The sequence below is a fragment of the Lampris incognitus genome, chromosome 2 (genome assembly GCF_029633865.1).
Source record: "Lampris incognitus isolate fLamInc1 chromosome 2, fLamInc1.hap2, whole genome shotgun sequence".
NCBI classification, from domain to species: domain Eukaryota; kingdom Metazoa; phylum Chordata; class Actinopteri; order Lampriformes; family Lampridae; genus Lampris; species Lampris incognitus.
The window spans coordinates 26,910,026-26,923,410 of NC_079212.1; the positions used below are offsets into that span (position 1 = coordinate 26,910,026).

Below are 13,385 nucleotides of genomic sequence, written 5' to 3' on the forward strand. Positions count from 1 at the left end.
AAATTCGTAAGAGTCACAAAATGCTCTTATGCAATTATATTGTAGCTGAACCTCTGCTATCAGTTGGGGATGGTTTTGCATATTGTACACTTCGCCTCACATTACTAAGACCAATTGCATAAAGAAACCGGGGTTTTACAACTCAGCAAATAAACATCAATACGCCATGACCAAAAAAAAAAAGCCCACACAAAGCCAGGTTAGTGTATAAGCAAACATTTTATTTTATCATCAGATGACGTGTATGTACACACTCACAATTATGACAGAGACCATCTTAAAACAGAAAAAGGGTTTATTCTGTAAAGAAACAGTGATGTCTTGTCACACAACAATGAGTCTGGGTTTTAGGGGGTAGCCTTCTCTGAAGACTTAACAGTTTAGGCCGTAGCCTTAGCCTGGGTGGCCTTGGCCAGAGCCTTCAAGTCTGTGATGCACTTGGCGATGCTTTCTTTCTCCTAAAGGAAAACACAGGCAAACAAAATACAAGGTCCCAAGAATTAGCCCTTGATTGTGCATTCAGGAAAACAGTATGTGGGAAAACACTTAAATATGGGTAGGTACACAACAAATTAAAATGATGAAACTATATGGGTAAACTTTAAGAAAAATTCTACTTGTGGTTCAGTAGCGATCTCTAAATGAATGGCAGAAAAACAAATACAGAAAAGCACTGGCAAACAGAAACAATCAATCACCTAAAACTCAAACTCCCAGATGTGCTAAACAACATTAACGTAAATCAAAGCTGACTCAATGAATAGCAATGGTTTTTTTTGGTTTTTTGGAAGACTTGCTATCCTCATAAGAGGTAAATACTTGAAATTATGACTGAGCGACAATCACTGACCTGCTGAGGGGTGAGGCTGCCGACGACATTCTTCTCCACCCAGTTGACCATGTGGTCACGCTCCATCTGGCGGTGGAGGTTCTGCAGGGCGAGCTGGTAATCCAAGCGCTTCTTCACCTGGTTTGTCACCATGTGTAGTCTCTCCCTGTAGTTGATCTCCAGCAGCATGGCCACATTGTTCTAAAGAAATGGAAATAAAAGTTCAGGTTCAACAGGACAGACCTATGCCCAGCAGACTTGTCACAATGGTACTGCTTTTTGGCATCAGTGTCTAGTAACACGTTGCAATAAGGCATTCCTTATCAAGGGTTTATAAGTCATCACTAATTTACTTTTTTAATGTTAACTCATTTGTTAATGTGTTATATAAATCAGTAATAAGATGTTTTAATGCACAAAAAGACTTTCTGGGTTATTAGATTGGGAGCCTACAAGGGGGAGGGGCCTCTACTAGTGCTGTACGATTAATGTAATCACAATCGCAATGTCAGCCTGTGCAATTATATAATTGCAAAAGGCTGCGATTTAATTAAATAAAATATACGCGTGTGAACGTCTGTTTGTGTGCAGTCTGCATATCTACGTCCATAATTACGAGGACCAATCAGTCTCTGTTTAGGCAGTGAAGCGTGTGCAGTCTACAGTCACATACTATTCAGTGTGCTGTGTGCAGACCAGAAAGAAGGAAAAAATGGATACCGATGACAACGAGCAGGTTAACACTGATGAACTGGTGGTTAAAAAAAAAAAAAACATAAACACGACCTCTGTTATATGGTGATATTTTGGATTCAAGCTTAGTGACATTGAGCAGAAAGCATACTGTGTAAAACATGCAAAATGAAAGTCGCTACATGTCGCGGCAACACGACAAATTTGTATTATTTGTATATGTATACATTTATTATATCGCAATTGCAAATTGCAATACTGTCCACAATAATTGCATTATGACTTTTTTACCAAATCGTGCAGCATTCGTCTCTACAGACATTTTCTCAGAGACCACATTTTTAGACAAAGATAGCCAAACATATGGCAACCTTACAAAATAGTAATTAACTTTAACCACTACCTAACCTGAAACCTTAACCACTTACTAACCTTAAACTTAACCGCTACCTAACCTTAACCCTAAACTTAAGAACCATTGCAATAGAAATTACCATTACTACATAAAAATCCGACTTTTGAGTATGCATTGATATTTTCAAGTCATGTCATTTGTACACCGCTCAGTGAGAATGTGGATTGGCAGTCCTCACTGTGCATGTGGTTTCTGAGAGAATGTCTATGGAGATTCTCTTGTGTTGATCAAATCTGAGCTCCCAACTGGGCAACCCAAAAAGTCTCAATACATTATAACACGTTATTATTACCATTTATAAATGAGTTATTAATCACTCATTAAGCATTTAGTAACTACATGTAAACCCTTTGGAAAAATGCTCAGAAATTAGACTGACTTTTTGTTTTTTTTTTTAACTTCATTTAACAGACATTTCTGGGAAATTCCACAATGTGCATTAAGAAAAGCAGTGTAATTACATCCCCATGACTCTCTGCAGAACTTGTGCTGAACTAGGAAACTAAGAAAAAAAATACAAATGTACGCACACAGTATGTTGGTGTCCCGTGCTTTAATTTACCCGCATCAGCTCTAATAATGTTTTACTCTCTGGGCAAAACAATATAATTTGTGCTGACATTTCCTCTTTATTTTAATATTCCATATACTGATCACTGATAAAATGTACATGGTTAATTCTTCTCTTCTAACAACTACAGTTGATATACCCTTAAAACCCAGCTGTTCAGAAAAAAAACAGTAAGCTAGGTGTGAATGTAAAGGAAAAGGTCACTGCTGCTGCTCACCCTCTTGGCATCGAAGAGCATTGACCTTCCCTCCACTCTCCACTGCTCCTTCTTCTCATCTTCAATGGCCTGAGACATGATGGTCATGGCATGGTCCTTCACCTCCTGAGCCTTGGCCACTTTCTCCTACGAAGCATAACACACATACATCAGAGGTGTGGACTTGAGTCACATGACTTGGACTCGAGTCAGACTCGAGTCATGAATTTGATGACTTTAGACTCGACTTGACAAAATGTAAAGAGACTTGCAACTCGACTTGGACTTTAACATCAGTAACTCGTGACTTCACTTGGACTTGACCCTTTTGACTTGAAAAGACTTGCTACTTTCCCCAAACCCAAAGATTAAAAACTATGTTGACATGGACCGCTCTGTCTCTCTTTGTACATACACATGTGCATCTGCGTGTGTGTGTGAGAGCAAGCGCGCTGTCGGCACGACATCCAATCAAATTAGATCCACGTTGTTTTGATCCGACAGCATCCAATCAATCAAATTACAGGACAACCAATGAAGAATAACAGATAACAACGCGCCAGTTGGCAAAATGATACCAAAGATAGTTTCGTTTGGGTATAAAAATTACGAGGTGGTCAACAAAAAACAAATTGCAGTATGTAAAACATGCGGGTCGAAGATTACGGACGGAGACGCAACAACTTCGAACTTCGTTCGACATTTGAAGTTGCACAAAGAACGGTAAGTTTTGAATGAAAGCTAACACTAGCTTATCGGCTAAGTAACTTAATTGCTAGCTGCATAGTTAAATCAACGAGACTGTAAACTCACTGTTAATGTAACCTTGCAAACACGGTAATCTGCATCCACTGCGGGTTCATTCCCTTACTCATACTTATATTGTAAAAGGATAGTTTGGGATGTTTGAAGCGGGATTGTATAAGGTGCTTGGTCAGTGTATCACACACAGTAGACTGCTGTCAGCAGTAAAACATAAGCAAACCTAATCAAATCAAGGTCAGTTTAAATGTACTCTATATTGAGAATATGTGTACGTTACCATTTTAGCTTTCTGCCAGACGAGTTTTTCCGACAGGAAAGCGAAGTATATTTTACTCTCTCTAGCACACCAGATTCCATTGACAAAAATAGCCATTTTACTTTGCAGCACACGGGAGTTGCTTGTTTACTGCTGCCTCATTGAGGTCGTTTATGTAATTTCGGTAAATCACAACTAAGTTGAACTATCACCGAAGACATAACATAGCACAAATAAACTTAATGATTGAGGTAGCAGTAGACCAGCAATTTCTGTGTGATGCGAGGTAAAATTGCTCTTTTTGTCAATGGAATCTGGTGTGCTGGAGAGAGTGAATTAACAAGCATATAACTTCAGTTTCCTGACGGAAAGGGCTGTTTGATGGCAAGGTAAAGCAGTGAAAATATTATTAATATAGCGTACAATGACAATGAAATTGATTTTATTAATGTAATGTTACAACACACACACTAATACAGTATACAATTAATATTAACACAAAATTAATATTAACACAATGTTACGATTGATACATGAGTAAAGAGTAGTTTCAAATACAATTCATGTGTGGCTACAAGGGATTTTCTAACATCTGTTTCATATGCTTACCTGTTACAGATTTGAAGAATACCAGATGAACAAAAGCATCATAAATGAACCACAACAGCCTTCAATCTCACAATTCCTGGACAGTCGTGTAGGGCATTACAGCACGAGTCATCCACAGCATAAAGCTATCACCAATGCAATACTGTCCGACTTGATTATTGATTGCAACTTTCCCCTGTCTATTGTGGAAAACAAGAGTTTTCGGCACTTTCTGACGGTACTTGACAGTAAGTACAGCCCAGTGTGTCGCAGAACGTTGACATCAAAAACAGAGAGCCTCGCTGAGGAGAGACGTTCAAAATTAAAAACTCAATTGAGCAACACTGACCATGTTTCAGTCACTGTGGACATTTGGTCTGACCGAAAGATGAGGGGATTCCTTGGTGTCACTGTCCACTGGATAGAGAAAGAGGCAGAGAGGATACAGCTAAAGACTAATCTCTTGGCCTGCAACCGCTTCAAAGGCTCACACACAGCTGAACGAATCTGTGACCAATTTGAGTGAATATGTGATGAATACAATATCAAAGATAAATTGTACTACATTATTAGTGACAATGATGCTAACATGCGAAAGGCATTCACTGTGTGCTTCCCCAGTGAACAAGAGGATGATGATGACGGAGATCATCTTGATGACCCTGAGCTCTGGTGTGACTTAACCCTGGAAGATCAGCAAACGGTAGATGCTGCTATGGCAAAGAAACAGCGCCTGCAGTGTTTTGCGTACACTCTTCAGCTGGTGGTGGGAGACGGTTTGAAAGAATCAAAAGTGGTATGTCCTTCTCTTTCCAAGTTATCTAAACTTAGCTCACTGCTGCACACAAGCACAACATTCAAAGATGTGTTTGATAGTGAATTTGGGGAACAGAAAGGCATCCCTGCTGCAGTCAACACAAGATGGAACTCAACACTGAGGCAAGTGAAGGCAGTTCTCTAGTGTGATCGTCTAAAGCTCTGTGCTGTTCTAGAAAAGGCTGGGCGTAAGGAGTTGTCATTCACACCACGAGAGTGGAATCTGTTGAAGGAGTTGGTGGACATCTTGAAGCCGTTTGGAGAAGCAACTGATTTGACACAGGGGGAGAAGGTCGTCACAATCAGTGCAGTTGTTCCATCCGTCTTGTCCTTCAATCACCACCTTGAGAAGCTGAAGTCTCAAGTTCGTTTCCTGAGCGGCCTGGTCAGAAGTCTCCAGGTATCCCTGAAAAAAAGATTTCTTGGGATCTTCATTAACGTGAAAATGGCCAGGACTCAAGATGGGATCACTGCCCCCTTTTCAGACCCAGTGTACCTCAAAGCAGACACCTTGGATCCAGCCTTTTCTCTGCTGTGGGTGGAGCCCCATGTGCTGGTCAATCGTGACATCAAGGCAGAGGTGGCACAACAAGTTAAAGGTAAATATTGACTTTAATGCAAATTTTTTCCTCATAATCTGATCTAATTGACTGCAACAATAATTACATTTTTCAGTCTAACACTATCACCAACATCAATGGTAATAAGGGCTCTTTTGTTTCTGCTGTTGCTGTTACATGTTTTGCCAGAATTGATCCTGCAAGATGCTGTAGAGACTGAGCAACCTGTGCCTCTGGTTGATGAAGAAGAGCAAGAGGATCTTGGAGAAGGAGAAGGGCTGTTTGCTGCATACCATAAGTGGCAGAAGAAGGATGTTGGGACCACTCCAGTACTACAGCTAAGTCACTACCTTGACATAGCCAAAGGACAGGCTGCCCTTTTGTTCTGGGCACTGAACATGAAGACTCTTCCTTCACTCTTCCAAGCGGCCATCAGAGTCTTGGCGGTGCCTGCCTCTAGTGCTCCAGTGGAGCGAGTTTTCAGCCATGGTGGCATCACACTACGTCCCCATCGTGCACAAATGACTGACAGACTTTTGGCCAATTTGATCTTTTGCAAATGCAATGCAGCATAGGGCCCTGACATAGAAAAGCACAACCCTACTCATTGTTATGTTCATGTATTTGCCCTCTGGCCCCCCCCTTCCAATCTCTCTCTCTCTCTCTCTCTCTCTCTCTCTCTCTCTCTCTCTCTCTCTCTCTCTCTCTCTCTCTCTCTCTCTCTCTCTCTCTCTCTCTCTCTCTCTCTCTCTCTCTCTCTCTCTCTCTCTCTCTCTCTCTCTCTCTCTCTCTCTCTCTCTCTCTCTCTCTCTCTCTCTCTCTCTCTCTCTCTCTCTCTCTCTCTCTCTCACACACACACACACACACACCAGTCTCAGTCTCTCTATGGATGCATACCAATTATTTTAGCGGTTTAGCCTCCATGTGTGTATATATATATATATACAAAGATTTTTATCAAGGGAACAACAGGAACTGACAGAGGCGTGAATATATTACATGAAGATTTATGTTTGTGCGTGTTTCTATATCTGTGAGGACCGTAACGGAGGATGTGAACATGCTGGAGTGGAAGGAGAGTTTTTGGAAAGTGTGGATATGTTGAAGATGTGAAGACATTTTTAGAGAAAATGTTTGAAAACTAAAAAAATTAGGACCTCTTTTGCAAAACTGAGGATATTGTGATGAAGATGAACAGTCTGAAGAGTCAGGAAACTTTAACAGAATGCAGATCATTTTTTGGGAGTGAGGATATCTTTTATAAAGTGGTGACATGTTTGAAAAGGTTACGGTTACACTTAGGTTTTGAAAGGAGTTAAAAAGACTGGAAAATATTTTTTAGAAAGTGGTGACACATTTGGAAAAGTAACATTTTTTGGAGGACTGTTTTTGTGATCCTCACTTCATCCAAATACCTGTTTGAGGGTGAAGACATGGTTTTTAGTTTAAGGCTAGATTTAAGTTTTAAGGTGAAGACTGTTTTACAAAAATGAGGATATTTTGAGACAGAAACAAACACTTTTGGAAAGTCAGGACACTTGAATCTTAAGGAAATTTTTCAAAAGTGAAGACACTTCCAGAAAGTCGGTGCAGTTTTTCAGAAGTGATAATTCAGATAATTTTTTGGGGAGTGAGGATTTTTTTTTTTTTAAAGTGATGACATGTTTGGAAAAGGTTAAGGCTAGATTTAAGTTTTGAAAGGAGTCAAAAGGACCTGTCTAGTTGAAGGTGAAAACGGTTTTGCAATATGATATGAGATCAATACAATACAGGACAGAAACTGCTGTGCAACTAGTTATAGTGCAATATGCTATGGAAATACAATGTCAGCACTTTTTGTGCAAATTACATTTGCATTTGTTTCTTTCAAATGTGTTTGAACAATGTTCTTGCAAAAAAAGGTTTGATAAATACAGATCTTAAAAGCATACATGATCTGTGTAAATATTATTTCTCTGTTGTTAAAAGGACTCGAAAGGACTCGAAACTCAAAACGGTAGGACTTGGGACTTGACTTGAGACTTGTCGGTCTTGACTTGGGACTTGACTCGGGTCTTGCCTGTCTTGACTCGGGACTTGAGGGCAAAGACTTGAGACTTACTTGTGACTTGCAAAACAATGACTTGGTCCCACCTCTGACATATACATACACACCAGGTGAGATGCAGGCCCTATACTCCCCTGTGGGTTTTCATGTTGTGTCATTTCAACGTCAGGGCTACTAACCTTTAATGCAATGTATCATTGCCCTTTTTGGCCAGTAGAGGGGGTCCACTTTCAATTTTGTGCATTAAATCCAGTCATTGACAGGGCTTACTTTGTAAACCAATATGAGCAAGCGACATCCCATTGCCTGGCTAATTATTTTACACTATCACTAATTAGTGATCAGCACTTCATGCTTGCTATTGTGTGTTTGTTAATTTCACCTAGTTGCAAATCAGCACTTGGCAATAATTTCATCTTTCACTTTGTAATTACAAATTAATGTTTTTGGTGTTGTGAACTTAAAAAGGGAAATTTCATCGATGGTTTTGTCTATGTGCAATCAGTACTGATGAGTAATGTAGTCGACTGATGCAATAAAGTTCTTACTGCATACTATATTGATGAAGAAATAGGGTGTTCTCCTGCCCAGAGCACCTACATGTTGTGTAACGTCATTGCCACCATCGTAAGTGTAGCTTAGCTGAGAGAATGAGGATATGTTTTTTCAACAGCATGTTTAGAGGAGATTAGACTGTTAGAAACCCTGTTAGTTTTTCCAGCCAGAAAAAAATATATGTTTCACTGCCGCGCCAGAGATGCAGAAACGATCGGGAATAACTGCAGATGTTTTTTACATGCTATCCCTGTCGCAGATACATAAACAGAGATAAGGTTGAAAACTCTGTGAATTTTCCCTTTAACACCAATGTTGCCATTATACCCTAGGGCAGGGCTTCTCAAAGTCCAGACCTCGGTTCACATCCGGACCGAACAGCAAGTCAATCCGGACCTAGCCCATACCTCGGGTTATAAATACAATATGTCATGAAGTGTAACAGTTTCTATTTTGTGTGCTGTTGCTATGGAGTTCATGTTTTAACGTTACACTGGATAATTTGCTTTGGAGGTGGTGCAAAGCTTTTATTTCACGTACGGTAACGTAACAAGTGTAGTTTCTGTCAACTCAAGTAACACTATACTCACTTCACCTGGTTCACTGCCTCTCCTCTGTGCCGTGCGTGTATGCATATGTGTGTGTGTGTGTTTGTGTGTTTGTGTGTAGGGGGTGAGTCCCACCCTAGTTTAAACACAGAGAGCAGAGGAACTAGTCCCATAAATGACAGTAACAAGTTGCCTGCCAGTATGCAATTTTTGTTAGGGTTAGAACCAATAAGAGGCAGAGAAGGGCGGGTCTTCACAGAACATCCTGTTGCCATCCTAGGAAACAAAAACCTGCTGCTGGTACTTCTAACTTGGTAAATTAGTTAATGAAGATGTCACTGTCAAAATTTATTTCAATTTATGTTGCTTAAAAGTTATAAGTGAGTTGATTAAATGTTATTTTGTTATTTCCAATCATTCCAGACCTGTGACCTTGAATAAAAATAAATGTGGACCTTTGAGTAATAAGTTTGAGAACCCCTGCCCCAGGGATCCCCCCCCCACACACACACAGATAGACTATTGACAGTACATGACACCAATATAAAGACACTAATCTATGTGTTCAGTAGCCTACCTCATTCAGTTTGTCAGCAAAAGCTGCAACATTAGGGCCAAACTTCTTGACACCATAAATGATGGCAGTGCCTATGGAAAGGGCGGCAAAGGTCTCGTGGTTGATGACGTAGATTTCCTTGGAGAGCAAGTAGACAAGGAGGCCAGTACCCAGCATGTAGGGACCTTGTGAAAATAGGAATAAGGGCAAGCATCAGCCATTTCCAAAGTCATTTCCAAGCAAGTAAAAAAACTATACTAGTTAAACAATGAAGCAGCTGAACATATGGCGATATAAAGAAATTAATTCGTACATTTGCACTGGAGAACAAAAATAGGTGTATAGTGTACCACCGTTGTGTTAGAATTTTGGAGAGATGAATGATGATTTAGATTGGCTTAGAGAAAAATAATCATATATAGTTGTGATGGCTAGATCTTAGGGACTGATTTCATAAATGTTGAACTGATGCAATTTTGGACATATGAACTGCAATGCAAAATAGCATCGCAGACATAAAATTTGAGTACTGATCATTACTGGCAATCTTAAAGGAGTAGTTCCAGATTTATGATTTTTTAGTACGAGTTTCCCACAAGTAGATATATTGATGCAAGGACATTAGCCCGGTTAGAAATTCCCAGGTCCCAGAGATCTGGATGCTTGTTGCAGTGAATCACGAACTTGTCAAAGAAAAATGAACGGCAGCAAACAGGGTGAGCTAATGAAAACCTTTTAAGTAACAACATGCAAAAAAACGGCTTTTACCACAACAGAATACATCTGCCATGTATTACCAACGCTTTTTCCTCACAGACCTTTCTTTGTGAGGAACTATTTTGTTTGTTGAAGGATGCTTCGTCAACAAACAAAATAAATTCAAAAATTCCAAGATACAGCACTTGTCCATGAAGAGAAACAGCATTGCTAATACAAGACAGATGTATTCTATTTTGGATGGGTTAAACCTTTTTTTGCATATTGTTGCTATTATTAGTCAGTCCTATTCACTGCTGTTCCATTTTGGGACTAACTGACCAAATGGGACTAACTGACCAGGCTAATGTCCATGCATCAACATCATTAGCAGTGAGTAAACCATACAACCTTGTGTCAAAAAATCTGAACTTTCCCCTGTACGTATTTGTGCTAAATGTTAATTTTATTGTGCATGTTCTTTGAACTGACTGGAAGTGTCTTGGGGCATGGGTTGACCTCTTTTCATAATATGAGAACAGGCATTCTGAAACTAGATGATCAAATGGCAAGCATAGATACTTATAATTTTATGTATCAGTAAATAACTCTGAACAGGAAAATTGTTGCTGTCCAATTCCTCTGTCAGTGTACAGAGAGAAGTTGCTATATTTGACATGAAATATTAACAATTTATTCTGCCCTTATTTCAAAAGGTATGTGTATGTAAGGAAATATGTTTTGTGATCTATGTAGCTAGAACATGAATGGCCCATCTGTTGTTTATGACATTATTCTGAAGCATGCTTTTACAGTGTGTGCCCACTTTTAGTAACTAGTACCAACCTGTGACCCCAGTCTTGGGGTACAGGAGCTGAAACAGCTCCTCAGGGATGAAGCCATGGCGGACTTTGCCTCCCTTCTCTGGTAGTGGAGGTACTGGTGCAAGACTCTGGGAAGATGTGTGGAGGGAATGGGAGGCCTGGACCAAACTATGACACACAAAAGACAACAGAAGCTATAGCTATACCTCTGATTGAATATGCAAGTGCCAAAGAGACCTTCAGGAGATTAGTCTAATCTAAACACAATATTGTACAAGTAGGACATCATTAAATGGACAAACAAAAACAGTGAATATTTGCGTTTGATAATAAAGTATCATATATATACTTAGCACAAAAAGTAAGGAAATTTGTGTTTGGTAGATTATTTCTTTGTTGTAACAATGCTTCTTGGCAATAAATCTTATACCGTTGGAAAGCCTGTTCATTTCCCTTTTAAATGGTGACTCATTTGTAAGGAACATGCATTTGTGGGATGAGCAGCAGAGCTGAGTATGTGGGTTGCACCCATGAAAATTTTGCCAAATCTTACCTGCCAATGCCAAAGAGCTTACTTTGCTGTTGCTATTGACTCTTGTTTTGAGCTTCTGGTACCCCAGGTGCTGACAATCAGGTGCCTGATATAAGATTTATTGTCAAGAAGCATTGTTACAACAAAAAAATAATCTACCAAAAACAAATTTCCTTACTTTGTGTGCTAAGTTTATATATATGTGCTAAGTTTATATATATATATATATATATATATATATATATATATATATATATATATATATATATATATATATATATATAAAATTTGGGTATTAATGTGATGTGTTGGTTATAAAAAATATAACGGCAACAAAAGTAAACATCACTATTTTTAAGAAAACATCCATGTCACATACCCAGCGCCAAGGGGACCACTGCCTTTCAGGGCACTAGCTGCAAGCAACATCAAAAAAGAGAGACAAAAAAAACAAAGAATTAACATATAGTGCCTTCAATGGGAACGTTAGCAGTCAATAAGGTCCTGGTGCTATTCAGTATGAAGGTTTCAAAGCTTCTATGGTGGTGTGCAGGGGCACATGTGGGTGTCCGTTGTTTCGTGTGACTAGAGTGACAAACAAGTGTGGCAAGTAGCACAAGGCCATATAACCAGGACATAACGTCTGTAAAAGATAAACTTGTTTATGCCCAAAAGTATGATAAGTGACATTCCATTACTTAAGTGTAACCATTATTATGCAGAAAACAGTAGCAGCAGTAGTAGCAGCAGCATATCAAGACAAGCATTAGACTGTCAAAGGGGGAGGACTGAAGACATCCTAACGTCATCCTTACATCGATAGAGAGGCCAACATGTCCTGATCAACAAGGTCCCTGATTAACAGCAGGACATTGACCGACGCAAGTAGATTGTTCACTAGATTTGTAAATGGTATAAAGACAGGGAGGCTTTTGTCTGATTTTCAGTCACTCTGCAGACCTGACTCAGACTTTATTGATTCGTCAATAAAAGTCTTATTTTGAAGGATCCTCGTCTCATTGAGTTTTTTTTGCAAGTTCTCTGTATCACTGGCCACCACACTTCAAAGAAAGTTGCAATCGCTAAACGACCCAGCAAAAGCAGAACTATCATTTAAATTGGACTCTTATCTGCTGTAAGTACTTAACGTAGCGTAAGACTGCAAACAGTCTGCTATGCACAATAACAAATCTATATGTGTCAAAAAGGTGACATTTACAATCATGCAGGGCTAGCCATCATCCGACTTTGCTAGGGCTTGCTAACCAGTTGTTAAGACGGCTGTACAGACTTATCTACAAATGTGATTGTGAAAACATCTATTAGCTAAACAAGTTTGATGACAATCCCCGAAAAGCTGCTGGCATAAATCTATAATATTCAGATTAGATTTGTAATTTAGCTTTAGAACTGCTGGTCAAAGTCGCTAGCGTTAGCATGTCTCTCATTCAATGTGCGGCCTTCACTTTACCCTTCAGCTTCACATCCACGTTTAAATGTACACCCTCCTCGTTTGTAATTCCGTCAAGCCAAGATCGGTTTGTTTCTTTACGGTGTCAAAGTCTGGACTATTGCATACCTGATACGAAAACGAGCCTAGACAGCATGTTTGGTGGATGAAGTGCCAAAGTCTTTAGTACTGTTGACACCCTTGTTCCAGCCTTTTCGTGCCCTTCTGCAAAGAGCCACAAGTATGGCGGAGCCGGAGTAAATCCTCGTAAAACATCGCGAGATAATAGCTTCTCACGCCACTAGGTGTCCCTGTTCGCAAAGATAAGCGATCTTAAAAAAATTATATATATATCGATAGATAGATAGATAGATAGATAGATAGATAGATAGATAGATAGATAGATAGATAGATAGATAGATAGATAGATAGATAGATAGATAGATAGATAGATAGATAGATAGATAGATAGATAGATAGATAGATAG

General features: G+C 39.4%; 1 protein-coding gene across 1 annotated transcript; it reads right to left on the reverse strand.

Annotated features, from left to right (window-relative positions):
- Positions 1–200: 200 nt before the first annotated feature.
- On the reverse strand, positions 201–13,148 carry atp5pb (ATP synthase peripheral stalk-membrane subunit b). Its single transcript, XM_056274707.1, has 7 exons — positions 13,027–13,148; positions 11,827–11,863; positions 10,938–11,083; positions 9,417–9,580; positions 2,726–2,851; positions 851–1,030; positions 201–458 (listed from the first exon to the last, which is right to left on the reverse strand). Exons 1-7 carry the CDS (start codon positions 13,052–13,054, stop codon positions 381–383), a joined length of 759 nt encoding a protein of 252 aa, XP_056130682.1. The 5' UTR covers positions 13,055–13,148; the 3' UTR covers positions 201–380.
- Positions 13,149–13,385: the final 237 nt, after the last annotated feature.